The 20,704-nt window shown below is 34.8% G+C and overlaps 1 protein-coding gene across 19 annotated transcripts in view; it reads left to right on the forward strand.

Moving 5' to 3' along the window:
• The window catches only part of CLASP2 (cytoplasmic linker associated protein 2), a 153,338-nt gene that overhangs the window by 39,086 nt on the left and 93,548 nt on the right, over positions 1-20,704 (forward strand). For 17 of the 19 annotated variants that reach the window (XM_028518045.2, XM_036030544.1, XM_036030547.1 and 14 more), the window contains exon 8: positions 11,284-11,430. In XM_028518045.2, the coding sequence (XP_028373846.1) occupies positions 11,284-11,430 (147 nt within the window). Of the gene's footprint in view, positions 1-10,684; positions 10,898-11,283; positions 11,431-20,704 lie in introns of those variants that run through there. The other 2 variants (XM_036030548.1, XM_036030549.1) reach the window with 1 other exon arrangement.

Below are 20,704 nucleotides of genomic sequence, written 5' to 3' on the forward strand. Positions count from 1 at the left end.
AAAGAAACAAGTTTTTGTTGCAGATAGACTGTTTATAAACTCTTTTTTCCTTTTGTATCCTTACCAAAGACATGCTTATTGATTTTAGAGGGGAAGAGCTGGAGAAAGAGGGAGAGAAATATCCATGTGAGAGAGAAACATCAATTGATTGCTTCTCACACATGCCCCGATGGGGGACTGAACCTGTGTCCTTTCTGTTTATGGGAGGACACTCCATCCAACTGGGGCACACCAGCCAGTGCCCTATTTGTAAACTTTTAACATTTCAACACAGTTTGTTATTTTAACTATGAATCTTTTGAAAAATTTATACAAGTGATGATATAACTTCAGCTGTCTAGAGGTAAGACTTCTGGGACCACTCCAGATTGACATATAACTATTGGTGTTGGGGGTAGGGAACAAAAGTAAGAAATTATGCTGAATATTTCTCTTCCATACCCTAGAATATTCTGTGATTCGGTAATTTAAATCACTGAAAGAAAGCAACTCTTTAACTACTGGCAAACTTTTATTCTAGGAGCAGTGATAAGTGAAAAAAGTATGTAAGGAGAAAAAGTGAATTACAGGGGACAAAAGACTGAGCATTTAGCAACAGTATAGGCTAAGTAGTGGGCACTAAGATTGGAAATCTTAGCGATCTTGAAGCAGACCCATTTACCTACCTGGATGCAAGGTGTTGGATACCAGTAGCAACATATCCTCAAACATGATTTTGCTAAAGAACCTGAATCTTCAAGAAAAGGTTTACATTGTTGCTTGTAGAATGGTATAGTTGATGTTCTTGACAACTGTTGTGACCAGCCTTTAGCTGTCAGGAAAATTTACCTGAAATGACTAGATTTTGCACAGCTTCTAAATAAACCTTATAATAAGAGCTGCGTGTATTTTTTAGTTTGATATTATGCTTTTATCACATGTGCTAATTTTATTAATACCACATAATGTTCTAAATTGCATTTGTCCCTTCATTAAACTATTGAAGTTCTTGAATTTTTAAAGGATTTCTTTAAAGAAAAGGGTAAATATCTTCTAATATGTTTTAACTAGTTAATACCTACTTACAATTTTTAAGACACTTAATCAAATTTTTGGCCTCTTTTAAACTTTGTATGAAATGGACTTCCTTTTTTTATACATAAAATAGTTTCACTTTTAAGACTCTGCTGCTGAGAACACAGCATCTTCAAGTAAATATTAAAATTTGGCCATTGTTGCCCTGCCTGGTGTGTCTCAGTGGATTGAGCGCAGGCCTGCCATCTAAATGAGCGCTGGTTCGATTCCCAGTCGGGGAATATGCCTGGGTTGTGGGCCAGGTCTCCAGGTTAGGGGCATGTGAGAGGCAACCAGTGGATGCTTCTCTTCCTCTCTCTCTCCCCTTCTCTCGCTAAAATAAATAAACAACATAACTAAAATCTTTTTAAAAAATTCGGTCGTTTTGATTATATTTTCAGTTTTAAGTCATTTTACTGAAATATTTTCGTTTTAGCTCCAGGAAATATTATTATTATTATTATTTTGTTGATAGGTTTCTACCCTTTATTATTAGCTTTAGTTTGTCCTTATAGGATTGCTATTAGTCAGATATTAAAGCTCCTGGGTTGATTCACTGTGTCTTTTTTGTTTGTCTTCTAAGTTTTACATCTTTCTCTTTTACTCTGCATTCTGGGAGGTTTCGTTGACTTTCATCCAGTCCTTCTTTTAATTTTAATTTTATCAAATAAAAGCTCAAATGGTTCCAGGAACTTCGGACTTCCTTTTCTGGTGGCCCCAGTTTTACAGAATTGTGTGTATGTATATGCATACACATGTAAGCATGCACATATATTCACACACCTGTATGTAAAATGTTGAGTTCCCTGAGTTGGAGGTGGGAAGAGCTTAATGATGAAATCATTCCACAAATTTTCAGTTGTTTCTTGCTAATCATTCCTGTACTTTCTGGCTTAGAAATGATCACTTCTCTGTCATTGTCCAAGGTAGGTCAGTTCTCTCTGCTGTTTTAGTCGCTTTTGAGAATTCTAAGTTGCACCTTTGCTGTGGTGTTACTCTTCAAAATCCTTGTCTTTTTTATTTGCACTCTTTGTCCTACCTCGTTTTCTTTGCTCTTATGATGTTACTTACTGTTTTATGGTGGTTCCATTGCAGGGTTTTAAGGAAGAGAATAAAGTGATTCAAATTACATTTATTAAGGAAAAATTTCAAACATACCCAGAACTAGAGAATATTATGATAAACTTCCATTACCACCCAATATCCAACTTCAAAAAATTATCAGTACATAGCCTGTTTTTATTCATCAGTCCTCCTACCTCTCTTCCCCGGTCCTACTATCTTGCTGGACTGGGATGTGTGTGTGTGCATGTGAATATATGCTTTGCTATTTCATAACTATCTTTTTACATTTTGAATTGGGATTCAAACAAGATCGACCACTGCAGTTGGTTGATTCACCTCTAAAGGTTTTATTCATTTAAAGCAATTGTCTTTTTCTCCTCCCACCATTTATTTGTTGAGGGAAAACACATCCATTAGATAAAGTTTTCCCACATACTAGATTTTGTTGATTGCATTGCTGTGGTGGTTTTATGTTTTTGTTTTTTAATGTTTTCATGTCCCCTGTGTTTCCTGAAAATTAAAAATTTTGCTAATGTCTTGACCAGAATCAGGTCTGATTTTTCGTTTCTGTTTCTTGTTTTTTTCTTTGGGTACAGATTTTTGTAGGGGTTATTGTATATTTTTTGTCTGAATGTGTTTCTTTGTGGTATTAATATTGAATAATGGGTGTTATAAGCCTCACATAAAATTCCCTATCAACCTTTCACTTAACAGTTTCAGCAGCCTTTAGTCCAAATTATTTCTTTTAGAGGATTGCATTGTTTACTTTGCAATTTGGAAGGTCAAGAATGGAAGCAAGGAGACTAGTTAAGGAGATGTAGTAATACAGACAGAGGTGATACTGGCCTGGTGTTAAGAATGGCAGCAGAAGTAAAGAGAAATAGGTGTATAAAACTTGGAGTTACATACAACAAGAACTATTGGTAGATGATCCATTAAGGCCAGAGGAGAGAATTTGGAATGAGGCCCCCAGGTTGTGACCTTGAGCTGACTAGACGGTGATATCATGTACCAGCACAGGGGAATACAGGGAGAATAGGTTTGGAGATGGTGTTGGTGTTAGGTTACCTTTGTCAGATTAGAGATGCATTTCAGATATTCATGGGGGAGATTTCTAGTAGGCAGTTGAATATGTGGGTCTGAAGTAGAAAGATGGTTTAGACTGGCAACAAATATTTGATAGTTGTCAGCATATAGAAACTACTGAAAACCATTAACAGTGCGTGAAGCCATTTAGAAAGTATGTAGTCTGGGGAGGAGGATATTTAACACTTAATGGCTGGGTGGAGGAGGGAGGAACTGAGCCACAGAGACCTTCCAGGTCAGAGGAAGGCCAAGGAGAGTATCCTCCTGTAAAAGCAGAGTGGGAGATGAAAACAACTAGAATTTGTCTGAATTTTCTGAGATACATAGGATATGTACCTTATAGGGATTCTTGTTTCCTAGTGTAAGATGCTAATTTTGCTGTTTGACGTAACCGTGATCATTGCTGGATATGCAGGACTGTGAAACAGTTCAGAAATCCAGAGTCCTATTGCTCATTGTTTTAATTAGAATAAGGAAGGATATAGCTTTGAGTAAAAAGAGGAACTTTGGTGTAAGAAACAACTTAATATGAAGCAGAGTCTATTTTGTACATGAATGTCCATCGTGGTGTGGGTTCTTCGTACCAAACTGCTTAGTTGGTTCACTGAGGAAAATGAACACAAAATGATTTTTTTTAAAATGAGACATGGTATAAAGTTTTGGTTTGCTCTTTTGTTTGCCCTTTAAGATGGAGCAGTTCTTCATCTTTCATATTTATTCAGAAGTATAGAAATTTCATGTTTTGGAATTACATGTATGCGTAAAAGTGAAGTGGAAAGTTTGAATAGCTATTTGAATACGTATATGGCTTTTCTTTGAAGGGAAAAAGAAAAAAAGGAAGGGAATTGATGATGGTAATACAAATTATAATTTTTTATCTGAATCTTGGGAACACTGTATTTTGGAATTCAGAACATGTCAGACTTTAGAGAAGTAATATGATTTACCATATTATATAGCAACCCTGACTACATTTGATGCTGTACCTTGTAATCAAGCACTCTGATATTTTTTGCAGTAAGTGAAATAAAGCTAATGAATAACCTTATGTCAGTTCACATTAAGTTTTGCCATACACAGAGATCAAGTCATGAGATTTTGCTGCCAGATGAATTCGGGAATTGAGGACTATCATAGGTCAGTGCTTACTGAGGACAGGTTCCTAGTGCAATATGAAGGCGACATAAGATTAAGTCTGTCTTAGCTTATATGGGCTTTTTTATTCCTCCCTGTCCTTCTCCTCTCTCTTCTCTTACTCCCTTCTTCCTCCATTCTCCTCTTCCATTTCTTCTTTTATTTCTCTGTCTTCCTCCTCCCCCCTTCTCCTCCATTTCTTCTTGTCCATTTCTTCCTCCATCTCCTCCGCCTTTATTTCCATCTCCTCCCTATCATTAATTTCTTCTTCCTCCCTATCTTCTCTTCCTCCTCCTCCATCACCTCATTCTCCTATATCTGTCTCTCCTCCTCCACCGCCATATTTTTCCTCTTCTCAGGTCTTCTCCTTTTTCACTCCATCATATGCATAACCACTACAGCCTGCTGATGCTATTAGTTTGTATTCTCCAATACTTTCTAATACATGCATCCTGTTTTGTTTCTGCACCAAACCAAGTGTTATCTTTTTGAAATATGCAAGTGCGAACAGAGGTGTCTACATAATTATAATTTATAGGTTACTTTCTGTATTTGATCCTTCTTTGTTTATTCAGTAAATATTAAAGCACCTATTATGTGGATCCTAGGTAATTTTTTTTCTGATTTATTTTGCAGTTCACTAGTGATCCCTTTAGCTGTGTCTAATCTACTGTTGTGCCTGCCCACTGAATTTAGGTTTCAGTTATTTTTATTTCTAGAAGTTCTGCTTGATTGTTTTAAAGAAATCAATGTCACTTTTTAATAATTTTCTCATCCCTGAAGTTATTTTCAAGCTTCCCTTGTAAAAGCTTCTAAGTATAGGTATTTTATGTTCTCTGCTTGATGACTTTAGGATTTAAAGTGGATCTGTTCTATTGTCTTTGTTTTTTCTAAGTATTCTTGCTCATGGTGTCTTGTTTTCTCTCATGCTGAGTGACCTTTGAAAATTATTTTGCAAATAATGTGAGGCCAGAGAATTTGTTCTAGGAAAGTTTTGGATTTGCTTTGGCTGTTGCTTGGGAGTACCACAAGTGTCGACCTACCAAGTTTAAGGGCTTTTGACCTAAAGGAAGTGCACCACTTGATTGACTTTTCTGTTGTCCACACCTTTTCAGAAGACTTTGAAAAGAATAAAAGACTATAAGAAATTAAGGGCTTACTCATGGTTCACTTTAACCTTGAGAGTACCCTTAACCCTTCAACAACTGTACTCTCCCCCCCATGTAGTTGAAAATGTGCATGTAACCTTTGACTCCCCCAAACGTCACTCTCCTCAAGTGTCCAAGGAGGATTGGACCTAGGACCCCTATGGATACCAATGTTTTCTATATAAAATGGTGTAGATCAATGCATATAGTAGCCTTCCACACCTGGACTCCCAAGTGCGGATCTAAACAGTACAGATATTTATTGAAAAAATCCTCATGTAAATGGACCAGTACAGTTCAAATCCATGTTGTTCAAAGGCAACTGTATGCACATTTGGTATACCAGCTTTTGGTGGGAGGACTCTCCTGTTCGAGTCTGCATCTCATGTGGGTTTTGGATTTTGTTCCCTTTGCCCCATAGATGTTCAGAATAGCAGTTCAAATATAGCAGTTTTATTATTATATTTCTTACTGTTTTGTCAGGTATTTATTGTTTTTTTCATGAGATACTTTTAAAGGTACATTTTATCCACTGGTATAGTTTGTTTACCTTAGGAGTTGAGTTTCAAATAACCTACTAATGCTTTTACTAGAGACCAAAAGTCTCTGTACTATGTAATATGCCATTCTGAGCATGTGCACATTTTGGAGATATGGAATTGGCAAACTAGACAAAAATTCTCACCCTAATAGACAGTACATTTCAGTGGGCAGAGAGAAATAAGTAAGATATATAAATGGTAAATGCTACGGGGGAAAAAAAGGATGGTGGTATACAGATAGAACAGTAGTGTCAGAATTTTGGAAGGTTTACAGTTTTGGTAACCAGAGATAATCAGTTTGAGAAAGTAATAGATGAGTCAAGATTTGAAGGAAGTGAGTAAACAGTGTGGCTAAGAGGGAGAAGGGTATTTTAGGGAAAGGGAACAAGCATAGAGACCTTGATACGAGTCACAGCAAAGAAGACTGGGTTGGAGAGAATGATGGACAGTGAATAGAAGATGAAGTTCTAGAAATCTACGTGGTATCTAAGATCTCATAGGCCTTGGAGTACTGGTAGGCCTTTTTATGGAGTCAGAGGAGGATTTTGAGCAGTGATGTGACGTGACTTTGTTCAACCCAGGACACATTATGTTGTGAAAAACGTAGAGGGTGGGGGCAAGTGTAGGAAGCAGGAAGAAGAGTTAACTATGATAGTTATCTTGGGGTTCTTGTAGGTAATGGGGTCCTAGCATAAATAAGAAAAAGTTCTGCCCACTTTAGCCCAGCTTTTAAGTTCACTCGTAAAAGTATCTATTTCAGGAAATGAGAGGTGCTAGGAAGAAATATAACTGATTTGTTTTCGTATTTTATAGTTACTAGGAACATGTATGAAGGACACATAGACAAAGCCAAAGGGGGGTAGGATTGAGGGTGGGAGGTGGGGGTGGCTGGGGTGGGGAGGGGTGGTGTGAGGAAAATGGAGACAACTGTACTTGAACAAGAAGAAGAAAATGTGGAAAAAAATGTTTTTAATAAAAGGAGTAATTCTTTTAGTGTATACCTCAACCCTACCTCAAAATAACACAGATTTATTTTAGTATATAGATTATAAAAATAAATAGGTACCTGAGATTTAATACAGACTTGATATTTCTTTTAATACATTAAAAGACAAGACATAAAAAAAAGAAAATATTTTTAAGCCTAGCATATTTTAATCTCTAAATAAATTACAAGCTATTTTTAATTGGGGGCTTGTGATGATGTAGTTTATGAATTCTTTTAGCTTCTAGTCCAAAATGATATAACTTTATTGAAAGTGGGTAAAAATGTATTTCCCTTTATGGTTGTAGATTTGCCTATTTTTTTTTTCAGTTTTTCATTTTTTTGCTTCATATGTTTGAAGCTGTGTTACTGGCTTCTAAAAATTTAAGGTTCCGATTTAGGGTTTTGGGTTTACCCCTTTATCATTGTTAAGTCTCTTTGCTCCTAGTAATGCTTCTTCAGGTTGATTTGCATGAAGTTTGTGTAGCTGTACTAGCTTCCTTTTGGTTTGTGTGTGCATTGGTCTGTCTCTGTCATTTTTTTTAAGATTTTTTTTTTTTATTTTTAGAGAGAGAAGAGAGGGAGAACGAGAGAGAGAGAGAGAGAGAGAGAAACATCAATGTGCGGTTGCTGGGGGTCATGGCCTGCAACCCAGGCATGTACCCTGACTGGGAATCGAACCTGAAACACTCTGGTTCGCAGCCCGAGCTCAATCCACTGAGCTACGCCAGCCAGGGCTGTCTCTATCATTTTAATTTTTATTTTAATGCGACCTTAGATGGAAAGTATATTTCATTTAAGCAACCTGTTTTAAAAATTCTGTCTTGGGCCCTGGCTGGCATAGCTCAGTGGATTGAGCACGGGCTGTGAACCAAAGTGTCGCAGGTTTGATCCCCAGTCAGGGTACATGCCTGGGTTGCAGGCCATGGCCTCCAGCAACCGCACATTGATGTTTCTCTTTCTTTCTCCCTCCCTTCCCTCTCTAAAAATAAATAAATAAGGCCCTGGCTGGCGTAGCTCAGTGGATTGAGCGCGGGCTGGGAACCAAAGTGTCCCAGGTTCGATTCCCAACCAGGGTACATTCCTGGGTTGCAGGCCATAACCCCCAGCAACCGCACATTGATGTTTCTCTCTCTCCCTCCCTCCCTCCCTCCCTCCCTCCCTTCCCTCCCTAAAAATAAATAAATAAAATCTTTTAAAAAATAAATAAATAAATAAAATCTTTTAAAAAATTCTGTCTTGGAATATTTAGTTCATTTATATTTAAGGTAGTTATTGACATATTTGGTTTTATTTTTGCTACTTTATTATTTTATCCACTTGTTTTAGCTTTCCTTTTGTCTCCTTTCATGTTTCTTTTTAGTTAATTATTTTTTATTTCAGTTTTCTTTTACTAGTTTATTTATGTATACATTTACTCTTATTTTAGTGGTCTCTCTAGAGCTGGGATTGGCAAACCATTGCTTTCAGGCCAAATCCAGATGCCCTTCCGTTTTGTACATAAAATTTTATTGAAACATAGCCACACCCATTTGTTTACATATCATGTATCATTGCTTTGGCACTACATGGGTATAACCGAATAGTTGCACAGAGACCTGTACACATATGGTGTGTAAAGCCTAAAATACTTACCGTATGGCCCTTTATAGATGAAGTTTGCCAACCCCTGCTGTAGGGCAGTGGTTGTTACATTTGACCATGCGTCAGAATCACTATTGAGACTTGTTAATACACAGATTGCTGGGCCCCTATCTCCAGAGTTTCTGATTTGGTAGATTTGGGGTAGCATCTGAGAATATGCATTTCCGACATACTGCTAGGTGATGCTCAACTGCTGGTTGTGGACCACATTTTGAGTACCACTGCTCTAAAGGTTATACTGCAGTACATCTTTGACTTACTACAATCTAAAATAAGTTCCTGTACTCAGGGAAGGTGACTACTTCCACAGTGATGGTAAAAAGCCTTAGAACCCTTTGACTTTGTTTACTTACCTCTTAGGAGTACTATTTTATAATAATCTCAAACTGGCAACAGCTCAAATGTCCATCAACAGTAGAATGGATATTAATAAATTGTGGTACATTCATCTACTAGAAAACTGTAAGTAATGAAAATGAATCTTCCACGCATCATATTGAGTGAAAAAAAGCCAGGTACCAGAGTACCTATTGTATAATTACTTTTATTTGAAGTTCACAAATGGGCAAAACCAACTTACATGTTAAAAGTCAAGACCAGTTAGCTTTGGTAGGAACTTGTGACTTTGGGGGGTTTGGTTGGGGGGCTCACAGGATGCATACAGTGATCTGTTGCTCTGGAGACTGGTTATACCAGAATGTCCATCTTGTGAGAATTCATTGAGGCTGCATAGTCACAATTTGTGTACTTTTCTCTGCCTTGTTTTAATAAGAAGTTAAAAACTAATTTCTCAGTAGTTTGAGAATGTTAAGAGTTAATTTTTTTTAAAATAGTAGAGACATTTACTCTTTTCAATTCTTGTGTGTTTGTAGGAACAGAACACTGTTTCCATGGGAACTTCTGGCTACTCAGTTATTCAGTACTCATCTTTCCGTAGATTTGTATGTCTACTGTCTTAGCTACATTTTTACATGGTGATGACCAAAAAAAAAAAACTTTATTTGGAATTGTATTAGTGTTTTTAACATAGCAGTCTACATAGAGCAAAGGTTTTCAGTGATCCAAAGTATGACTCCCTTACAGCGTTATGCTAAGAAAGAAAAATATATTTTCTTAACTAGAAGACACTTTTTTTCCTACAAGTTGTGCCATTTAAGAAAAACACTTGCTGAGATGGAATGTGGCTTTATATTAGGGTATCTATTTAATTCTCTTGTTTCTACTTAAACAATCTTTTAACACTTGTTTGGTGTATTTCCTTTAAATATATATATATATATATATATATGAAGTAAATATATATATGAAATATATATATGTGGAGTATATATATATATTTGATATTGTAGGGATGATTATTCCCCTGTGATTTGGGTATTTGCATAGGTAAGGAGAGCATATTGAAAGGAAAAGATTTTGGTGTATTGATCTGAAGCCTGTAGTAAAGCTGCCTCTTCTGCCTCGCCCATCTTGTTTGTCGTGGTTGGATTGTGCAGGGTCCTAGTGAAAACCAACTTCTCAGACGAGTAAAATGCATACATCTTGTGTGGATGGGGGTGGGGGTGGAGATAGAGGTGTTTCACTTTATACAAGGAGATGATACTGGTGTGGTCATTCATAAATATTCTAAAAGGAGCTTTATAGTATATTTTAGAGTCATTTATAAGAACAAATTGTTTATTTTGTTTTCTGTGGCCTAAATAAACAGCAAATTGTTAGACTTCAGAGTTAATTATGCACTCTAATGAGCACTGTGATAGTCCATGTTTTACTGATGCAATAATAAGCACACCAGCAGAATGAATATTGCATAAAACCTCATTTCTTATTTGTATACATTTTTATGTGAGCTAAATAAGAGAATACAGATTTAGGTTTATAAATCTTTAGTATTAAATGCCTTTGAAATTTTGATACAGAATAAAGGTTGCAGCTGCATAGAGAATTTTTTAAATACATGGAGAATTTTTACCTTTCATCTGGCAGTAGCTGCCATAAGATGATGTCACCTTGTAGCTGATTGGCTGTTACAGTACCTAGGGCAGGGAAGAGAAAGAAAAATGCCGGCACAAACCTCAGTGGTGGTTCTGTGGTTGTTTCTATCTATTTTTGATAGAATCTTTGATTAGTATCACATCTACTGTATTTGGCCATGTGAACCATTGGGAGCATCCTAGGGGGAGGAAAATTAAGAGCTTTCAGAGGAATGAGGCGACTGATTTGCAAACGGATCTGTGATTGTAAGTTGCAGAATCTGGGTATAAGGCATAAGGCAGGGTGTGCTGGAAGATGCACTATGGGAGGAGCTGGCAGAAAATGCTTATATTAGCAGCAAAAAAAAAAAAAGAAAAATCCTTTTTTTATCTTTAGAGTTAATATGTTTGGTTTTATGTTTTGACTTTATAGATATAGGAAGCAAATATGATAATATTGCAACCTGATTTTAAATTATACTGGGTTATTTTATATAGTATTAGAAAATATATAAATGCTTATTCAAAGTAGCTTTATTTTATATCTCAAAAAGTTATTATTTTTATAGATAGCTTATTTGATTTTTGAGTATTAAGGAGAATGGAGCAAAGCTTAGTTCTCTTAAAATACATTTTCCTAATGCTTTGTACAGATAAAAGCTTTGATGATGAAGAATCAGTGGATGGAAATAGGCCATCATCAGCTTCTTCAGCCTTCAAGGTTCCTGCACCTAAAGCATCCGGAAATCCTGTCAACAGTGCAAGGAAGCCTGGTTCAGCAGGTGGCCCTAAAGTTGGAGGTAATGTAAATCCATTTCAAATCTGATGTGTCCTTGATATGGTCACACGTACTTAGAACTTCGGAGGAACATGTTTATTCATGACTGCAGCATGATTGCAGATCTGGAGTCTTGCAACACGCAGAAGAATGCTGCCTTTTTGAAATGTTTAAAATATTGTATATTGCTGTTTCCTATCAGAACATATGTGAATTAGTATTTTCTTGAGCATATTTATTTTTCAGATGCCATTTTTAAAGGGAGATATTTAAGGGAGTTTTGGGGGGGTTTGTTTGTTTTTAAGAAGGAAGCAGGTTTTTAAAAATTTGGCTCTTAATTTTCAGATGCTATAGTGTTAAATACTGGTGTACTTGATGTTTTCATGCATTTATCTAGGTAGGGGGACCTTAAGTTTTACAATATTAAATAAATGGTTGAAGATACTTCAATATCGAATCATTTGTCACAATGGGAAATGGGTGGTGGTCAAGTAAAATTGCCTCAAAAATGGTTTGTGGATTAGGTAATAATAAATAGGAAAACAGGTTTTATGCAGTTATGCTGCACATACTGTATTCTTTAATCATATTAGAACTGTTTCTAGCATATTATGTATTTTAATTTTTTTAAATGGATATTTTTTCATGTACTAGTACTTTCCAGGTGTTAGTTCCTGCCATGTTTTTCTGCTAGAATGACTCCTATACAAAATAAGGGTACATATTTAATACTAACAGGACAGTTTTTCCTTTTTCTTTTCTTTCTTTTTTTTTTTGTTAATACATTTGTGCTTAAATTTGGGAAAAGAGATTATTTTTATTTATAACTGCTGGCATTTATAATAACTGCTAGGGAAATCAAAATCTTTAGGACTTCTGTTTTTTCTCTTTGTCTATCGTTCATTTATTAAAAACAAAAAGGAAATAAACTATGTATTTTGATCAGGTTCTGTAAGATGTGTTCTCTTGATCTTTCTATACAATTAAACATTGTTTTCTAAATCTCATGATATTCTGAATATAGGAAAACTATCATAAGTATTTAATTTTAACTATTTTTCCTAATGTGTCATATAAAACTAGCAAGAAAGGTGTTATGGTATATGTATATGTACACTTATATGTTTATGAATAAATATATACACATACTTATCTCTGGATATTTTGAGTAATTTATATTTTTAGTATTTTAATTATTTTCTGTTAGTTGCAGTTATAGGAGTATATTCTCATCCAAATGTCAGTATCATATTCTATTACATATTTTTATTACATATTCTTGTCTCTGATTAAAAGTATATGACTATGGTTTGTTCTTTTGTAACAGTGCTACCTTTAGTTATCACAAGGGGGATGTTTTTCCTTAATTTTGAATTCTAGATTTCTAATCTATGATTTTATCATAATTATTTCATGAAACTCTCATTTGACTTAAAATGGATAATACTTGAACAGCATAGTGATAATATATAATATTGTTGTGAGTCTGAGCTGGTGGTTTGTAATTGGCTCTGTTTTTCATGTTTTACTTTATTTTCTTAGATGAAAATTAAGATTGTAGTTTACCGAATAGGTCACTTAATTCTGGTGTTAATCAAATTGATAAAGTCAGATATTCTTTTTAAAGAAACAGAGACTTTCTTAATGCCACACTGCCCCCATCACTACCCCGCCCTTCTCCAGTTTGTGGTCCACCAAAATGTTAGGTAATTTTCATGATTGTAGTCATTAATTACTACATTGCATTAATCACAGAGTAATGTCATCATCTAGACAATGGCCCTTTTGGTAAAAATAAGGGAAAGACCTTCATTCCCTCTTCCACCTCCTGCTTCTTTTGGCAATTACAGATTCATTCTATATTTGTTTTGTTTGCCACTGCTCATTCAGATTCACTGCCCATTTTCTATCTAAGAAAAGAGCTATTGGGCGGAGGATATTGCTGTTCCTTCAGAAATTAATATCATTCTTGGCTCTCAGTCCTTCTTTGAAAACTTAATTCAGATTTTCTGTTCTCAGCAGAGGCTCATTGATTTTTAAATTAGTTGTAGAAAGTTTTATTAGAGTTGTAGAATCTTCGAATTAGAAGGGACATTGGGAGTCATGTTGCTCATCTCACTATTCATAGCAATTTCTTTCAAAATATTCTTGATAGATGATTATTCAGCATCTGACTAAAGTAATACGGGATCATGGATTAAAATTTGGAACAACAAGCACCTGCAGTACCACTGCATGTTGAAATAATCAACTGATAAATTATGATGTGCTTTCTTCCAATTACTTTTATAGTTACTTTTCCAATTATTTTTAAACATGCACATATTTTCTTAGGACAGAATTGGCATCACTCATCGTGTACTTTTGTATATGTTTTTTCTTACTTGTATTTTGCCCTGAGCATTTTTCATTGTCTTAAGGTATTAATTGAATACTATTCATGGCTAAATAATATCTAGGTTGCTTTCAGTATTTTCTGCTGTTGTAAACTGTGCCATTATTGTTTTATGTATACCTTTCAGCACATCTCCAGTCATTTCCTTGGAATAAATTTCTAAAGTTTACTGAATTAAAAGGTGCAGGGATCTTTCATGTTCTTTCATTTTGTCATAGTGTCCTCCAGAAAGGATATAAGTGTCCTCCATTTCAATTCTAGATAAGTTCATTTTTTAATATTACATTAAAATCTGCCTCCTCAAAACTTAGCAGGGAAGATGAATTATTTGTTAACATGATACTTTAAAATACTTGGAGGCAAAGTTGCCCCGTCTCTCTTTTTGACTAATATGTTTCTAGAGTTTACATTTTCTTTCTCATGAATTTATATGGAATATAATGGTGATCCAGTCTAGGCAGTTCATTTGCTACTTCTGGGTATGTAATGAACACATGGTATCATGGTGGGCACAGGTATGTAAGAGTGGTATAAGCCAATCACAGCTCACCGAGTTTAACAAATTTCTTTCAAACAAGATTACCAAAGTAAAAATAAAGCAAACGTCTTTGGAATCCTGATTGAATCTACTTTTGAAGTTTTAGAGTTTAATTTTTTCTTCCAGAGACATATGTTAGGACTAAAGAGATGTATGCTATTTTTAGCAAAGTATCCTATCCAATTAATTAAAGCCAATAGGGCCTGTGTTTAATCTTTAGTGTGTAGTTCTTTGGCTCAGTGTTCCAGTCTGTTCTCATATTAGAAATGTGTGGCTTTTAAGCCAGGGAAAATTAAATAAAGGGGGTGGGGATGCATACGAATATTTTATTGTAAAAACTGATGTGTTACCTTTGTGCTTCACTAATTAGAGTAAAGATAAAATGAATTCCTTCTCTCTTTTTTTAAGGTTTTATTTATTTATTTTTAGACAGAGGAGAAGGGAGGGAGAAAGAGAGGGAGAGAAACAACACTGTGTGGTTGCCTCTTGCACGCCCCCTACTGGGGACCTGGCCTACAACCCAAATGTGTATCCTAGACTGGAAATGGAACCCGCAACCCTCTGATTTGCAGGCGGGCACTCAACCACTGAGCCATACCAGCCAGGGCAGTTAAAATTCTCTTATGTTGGTCCATTTTCTGAACAAGAATTATAACTTCATTATAGGAATCTAGGTAAACACTTCCTTTATGGTTTGGAATAGAATTGCTGAAGGTGCCTGATTGTTTAGTATTTTAGATAATAATTTTTTAAATATTATTGAGTGTTTTATACTTTTTTTTACACTTAAACCTCAAATTCTCTGAGTTAGATACTTTATTATTCTTACTTTACTGATGAGCAAACTAAAGTTTGGGAAAGTTAAGGCATCTAATAAGTGGGCAAAGCATGAAAATAACTTTGCTGTTCTGCCGCCACCATAATCTCCCTGGGGAAATAAGGATTCTTCTAGATTTTGTTGCTTTGAGGTTATAATCTGCAGTAATGATCACTACCTCTTAACATCCATAAATTTTATCATCTAAAAGCTCAACTAGTATGATTCCCAGAAAAATAGAATATTTGGAAATAAGCAAACCTGTAACTTTTCATTGCAAATAGAAATACTTTCTAGTATCTTGTTGTAATTGCCTAATTTAAAGTTTATTTTCTGAGTCATAATATCTCTGTTCCTGTATCAATTATTTTGGCCACTATTCTTTTTAAAAAATTCTTTTTAAAAAATCTCTTTAAAAAGATTGAATTACATGTTTATATAATTATTGTTTATAATGAGTACCACATTTTGAGGTCACTGATTTATCATTGAGACTTGTATATAATTATTGAGATACATCATTTAAAAAAAATTATATCTACCTATCTATTTATTTATTTATTTATAGAGGGAGGGGGAAAGGAGGGAGAAAGAGAGGGGGAGAAACATCAATGTGTAAGAGATATGTGTATTAGTTGTCTCTCTCTTGCCCCCAACTGGGAACCTGGGCGGTGACCTAGGCGTGTGCCCTGACTGGGATTGGCCAAACTGGCCCTCAGTCCACTGAGTCACACCAGCCAGGGCTGAGATACATCATTGACCAAATTATCGATTCTCAAAGTTCTTTTGTTCTCTTTCATTCATTCAAGTGGACAGATTAATCTCTCTTATTTCCATTTTGTATCAAAGACTATTTTGAAATAGTTTTAACTTTTAATTCTTATAATTATGTAATTACCACCTTTTCAAATTCAATAGTACTTACCCATCTATAAGATATTTAAATTTACTTTACTTCATTTATGTATGACCTGGGTTTTAAGAATGTCCAAATATCTGTTTTCCTCAAATTGTGCTGATGATGCCCATTTTTTCCCTTTCATGCAAACAGCAGAGTTGTTTCTTCAAACAAAGTTATGAGAATTCCTACATATTTAATAAAACAGATCTCACAGAATTTGTTGTTTAATCTCAAAATCCAATTTTTTAACTGGTAAACCTCAATTTTTTGTTTTTGAACTTTGTTAAACCAAGTAACTTTTCTGTTTGTGTTTTGTTTTAATCCTCTTTTCCTAACCTAGTAACATTAAAAGATACTAAACCCAGAAGATTTTAACTTTGAATGAGTAAGGTCAATAAAGATGATCTGATCCTGATTCTGATGGAGAGACTGAGCATGGAGTTAAATGTGTATCAAAGATCAGACAGTTGTTAATAGAGATGAATTGAGAAGTCAGTGTTTTTATCCCATATAGCAAAACAGTAGGATTTAAATTTTGAATTTAGGGATTGGCCAGTCACCATTTTGTCTTAGATTAGTGTGAATCCCATATGATTGGCTGTCCATCATAAAATACCCTGGTGCTATCCTTCCTAACTTTGGTCTTAAGATAAATATGATTCAAGTTAACAACAGATGTTATTGTTAATGTAAGTCAGTAAGTTACCTACTCACCTGCTATGTATAAGGATATATGTTTTACTGTAGTTATTTTCATTGACCTCTATTCTGTTTTTACCTCTTGCACAAAACTTGAAGTGATTAAGAAACTTCATTGTGCATGGTTTATTTTTGAAGCATTCAGAATGTTTAAGAGAAGTGAGAAAATATGTAAACAGCCAGACTACATGCATTGAAATTAATAGGCAAACTGAAGACCTGGTCTCTCCATAGATGTTTTTACCTATAGCTGTATAGAGCCCACTATGTGCAAGGCTTCATGTTAGGCACTGAGACCATATGGAAGGTTCAAGTTTTAAAATTACAAAGATAATTATGATAGCTGTCCATGCTTATTGTTCCACCAACCATTGTTAATATTATTAGCATTTTGGTCCTTCCATACTTCATTTGCCTACACATTTTGACTGAGATTTAGGTGCTAGAAAATTATAGTCTCATATGGGTAGGCAAATTGATTTAAGGTTTGTCTTTGAAAAGAGTGAAATATCATTAATATAGATCATTCGTGTGAGGGATTTTTCCTTAGACTCATTATACTTGATCTGTATAAAATAGAAGTTTATAATAACTGTAATCCCAGGTTCATATTTATCACATACATTGTAATATAGTTGAATTGGTAAAAAGCATTATTTCTATGATAGGCATATTGTAAATTTAAACTAACTTTTTTGATTTACTCGTCATTTTTTTAGAATCAGTTTGTGTGTTTCTTACCAATGAAGTGAAATGCATAATTTGTTTTTTAAATGTAAAAGGCATGCTCACTGTTAAGTCAAACAATAGAGAGATGTTTGAAAAAATGTTTAATGATATCTTGCCTCTAATCCCATTGCCTTGAGGTAAGCAGTGGTAAATTCGATATGTATCCTTCCATATCTTACTTTGTGGTCATTTATGTTAGTATTCAGATTAGATTTTATTTTTGCCCACATACTAGTAAACATTTAGCAACTTCCTTTTTTAAAAAACAAGATATCTGTTCATCCTTCAACATTAAGAATGAGTTATTGCATCCTTTTAATAGGTATACAGTATTCCACATTATTGTTGTACCATAATTTAATGAACTGTTTCCCTGTTAGTATCATTCAGGTTGTTTGCAACTTTAGGCCATTAAAAGGAATGCAGATCTCCATGCACTTACGTACTTGGGAATTCTGGTGCTTATCTCTAGAATAGATTCCTATTAATGAGATTGCTCAGTCATAGGCTGTGTGTGTTGTTAATTTTAATAAAGGCATTTTACCTTCTCCAACACCAAATATAACAGCATCATTAATTATTGTTATTTTGATGGGTAAAAATAGTGATTCTTTCTGTCAATTTGCATTTTTTTCATCCACCTATTCACCTAGCCAGCAGCCACCAGATATTTACTGAAAGCTTTTAGTGGGCTGCTACTTCTGTATTCTTTGGGAAATGTCACTGAACAAAAACAAAGACCCTGTCCTCCTGGAGTTTATATTCTAGTGAGCTTCAGCATATTTAAATCCATTAATAAGAATTAGCATATCCTCTTATATGACTTATATATTATTCTTGCCCATTTTTTAAAATTGGGCTGTTTTGTCTTCTCATCAGTTTGTAACAGTTTTGAAGATATTAGGTCTTTGTTATGTTGTTAAAAGTTGCAAATATTTCCTTAGTCTCTTCTTTGTGGCATTTCTACGTCAAAATTAAAATTTTTTTTTTTTAAGGATTTTATTTATTTATTTTTAGGGAGGGAAGGGAGGGAGATAGAGAGAGAGAAGCATCAATGTGCGGTTGCTGGGGGTTATGGCCCGCAACCCAGGAATGTACCCTGGCTGGGAATCGAACCTGGGACACTTTGATTCCCAGCCCGCGCTCAATCCACTGAGCTATGCCAGCCAGGGCTAAAAATTTTTTGTTGTGTTAGGGAAATATGTATCCTTTTCTTATCGACTAGCAAATTTCTTGTCTTGAAAGAAAGACTGTCGTCCAGTCCCAAGCTTACACAGTAGTCTGATTTATTGTAAAGCATTAATTATTTTACAGATAGTTGATTCACAACATGTGGAATTTATTTTTGTATAAGGTAACAGTACATCTATTTTAATTTATTTTCCTTATGCATGAGCAATTGATGTCCATGCAACTAAATATTCCTTACTTCATTGAATTGAGATATGACTGTATGTGTTTTGGCTAGTTTATGTAGTTTCTTTTATTTTTTCCTGATATACTTATTATCTGTACCTAGTCTAGCTTAGAATGTGTGATTTTCCAATCTTTTTATTATGAAAAATTTTGAGTGTATAGCAAAGCTGACATGCAGTGAACACATCTCACCTAGATTTAATAAGTAGAATTTGCCCCATTTGTTTTCATTCTGTCTCTATAGATACATTCCCACGCATGCTTTTTTAATTTCAACAACTGCAAAATTAAGTGTGAGTATCATGACATTTCAGCCATAAATATTTAATATACAACTTCTAAGACTTAAAGACACACTCCATTGTAATCATAGTACCGTTCATATACAAGAAAATACCATAATATTATGTTTGAAACCATTCCCTTACCAATTTTTACAGCCAAAATACTGACTTTTTAAAGAGTCTAAGCCATTGTCTTTCATGTTCTGGATTTCTCTGATTTCTTTGTGTTGTTATTTAACTTATTCCTTCAACCCTTTTATTCTCTGTAAATTTATTCTCAAACTGTATACTTCCTTTTAAGTACTTCTCTTCAGTATTCAAATTTCCTTACATGTCCTAAGAATATATTTTTTTATTAACAGGTGATCCTTTGGGGCCAAGAGGAAAAAATTCACTCAGTTTCTTAGTTCAAAATGCCCTCTTCTGTTGCTGTAGTGAAATGCAGCATTTTAACTGAGGGATGCTCGGAGGGGCTTTCCACTTCTGAGCCTGTGGTGCCACTTTGTCTCCATTGAGTCTTTATCTTCTCTTTCTTCATGGTCTTTTTCTGCCTCGTTTGGAAAGGATACCTGCCCCTTCTAAGTACTCCTGACCGATGGCCCTGGGGGGACCTCGTGTGATGCCTGTGTTCCCCCGATGCCGAAGTCCTCCTCTTCCTTGCTGTTTTCTCAGAGTCTTCTCTCCAGTGAGGGCTCCGCAGTTGACATGGCTGATCTTGGATGTTTATATTTCCTCAATATAATTTGCAATTCAACTTGTAAAATGAAATTTGGAGTATTATTTGTCCTACTTGTATTGCAAGTATGTTCTCTGGGTGATTTTATTCGCCCTTCTTTTTGGTCTCTGTCGTTTTTGGAGTATTTATTTGAACATTTGATTTGAATACTGGTTTCCCATGGCGATCATAATGTCTACTATAAGTTTTAGTATTTGGTAAGAAAATACCTTTTTAAAAACTTGATAATTCATTATATCAGCATTTTGTTGAATACTAGGATATTATTATTGAACAGTTTCTGTTTTCCCCTTTGATCTGCATTACTTTTTTTTTTGCCATGTATCAGAGTTTCATATATTGGTGTGTCTATTTTTGAGCTTTGTATTTTGTTCAGAGTTGGTCTATCCTTGCACTATATCTAATTGTCATGATTATCCTAGCTTTGTAAGTCTTGGTATCTGGTAGAGCTGGTACCCCACCCTTTACTTCAGGTATATCCAAACAGTGCGTGGCTCACTGTTCTTTCAGATTTTAGAATCAGCTTGACAAGTGCCATAAGAAATTCACTGGAGGTTTGATTATTACTGTAGTGCTTTAGGAAGACTGGGCACTTTATAACACAGAGTTTTCACATCCATGAACATAGAATAGTTCTCCATTTATTTTAGTATTTTTAATAACTCATTAATATTATCTTTTCCCCAAAAGTTTTTCATTTGTTCTTGTTTGGTTTGCTTTGTACTTCAAAACAGTAGTTACTATTGAACATAGTATTTCTTTAATTATAAAACTTTATTAA

This window comes from Phyllostomus discolor, chromosome 7 (genome assembly GCF_004126475.2).
Source record: "Phyllostomus discolor isolate MPI-MPIP mPhyDis1 chromosome 7, mPhyDis1.pri.v3, whole genome shotgun sequence".
In the NCBI taxonomy this organism is placed as follows: domain Eukaryota; kingdom Metazoa; phylum Chordata; class Mammalia; order Chiroptera; family Phyllostomidae; genus Phyllostomus; species Phyllostomus discolor.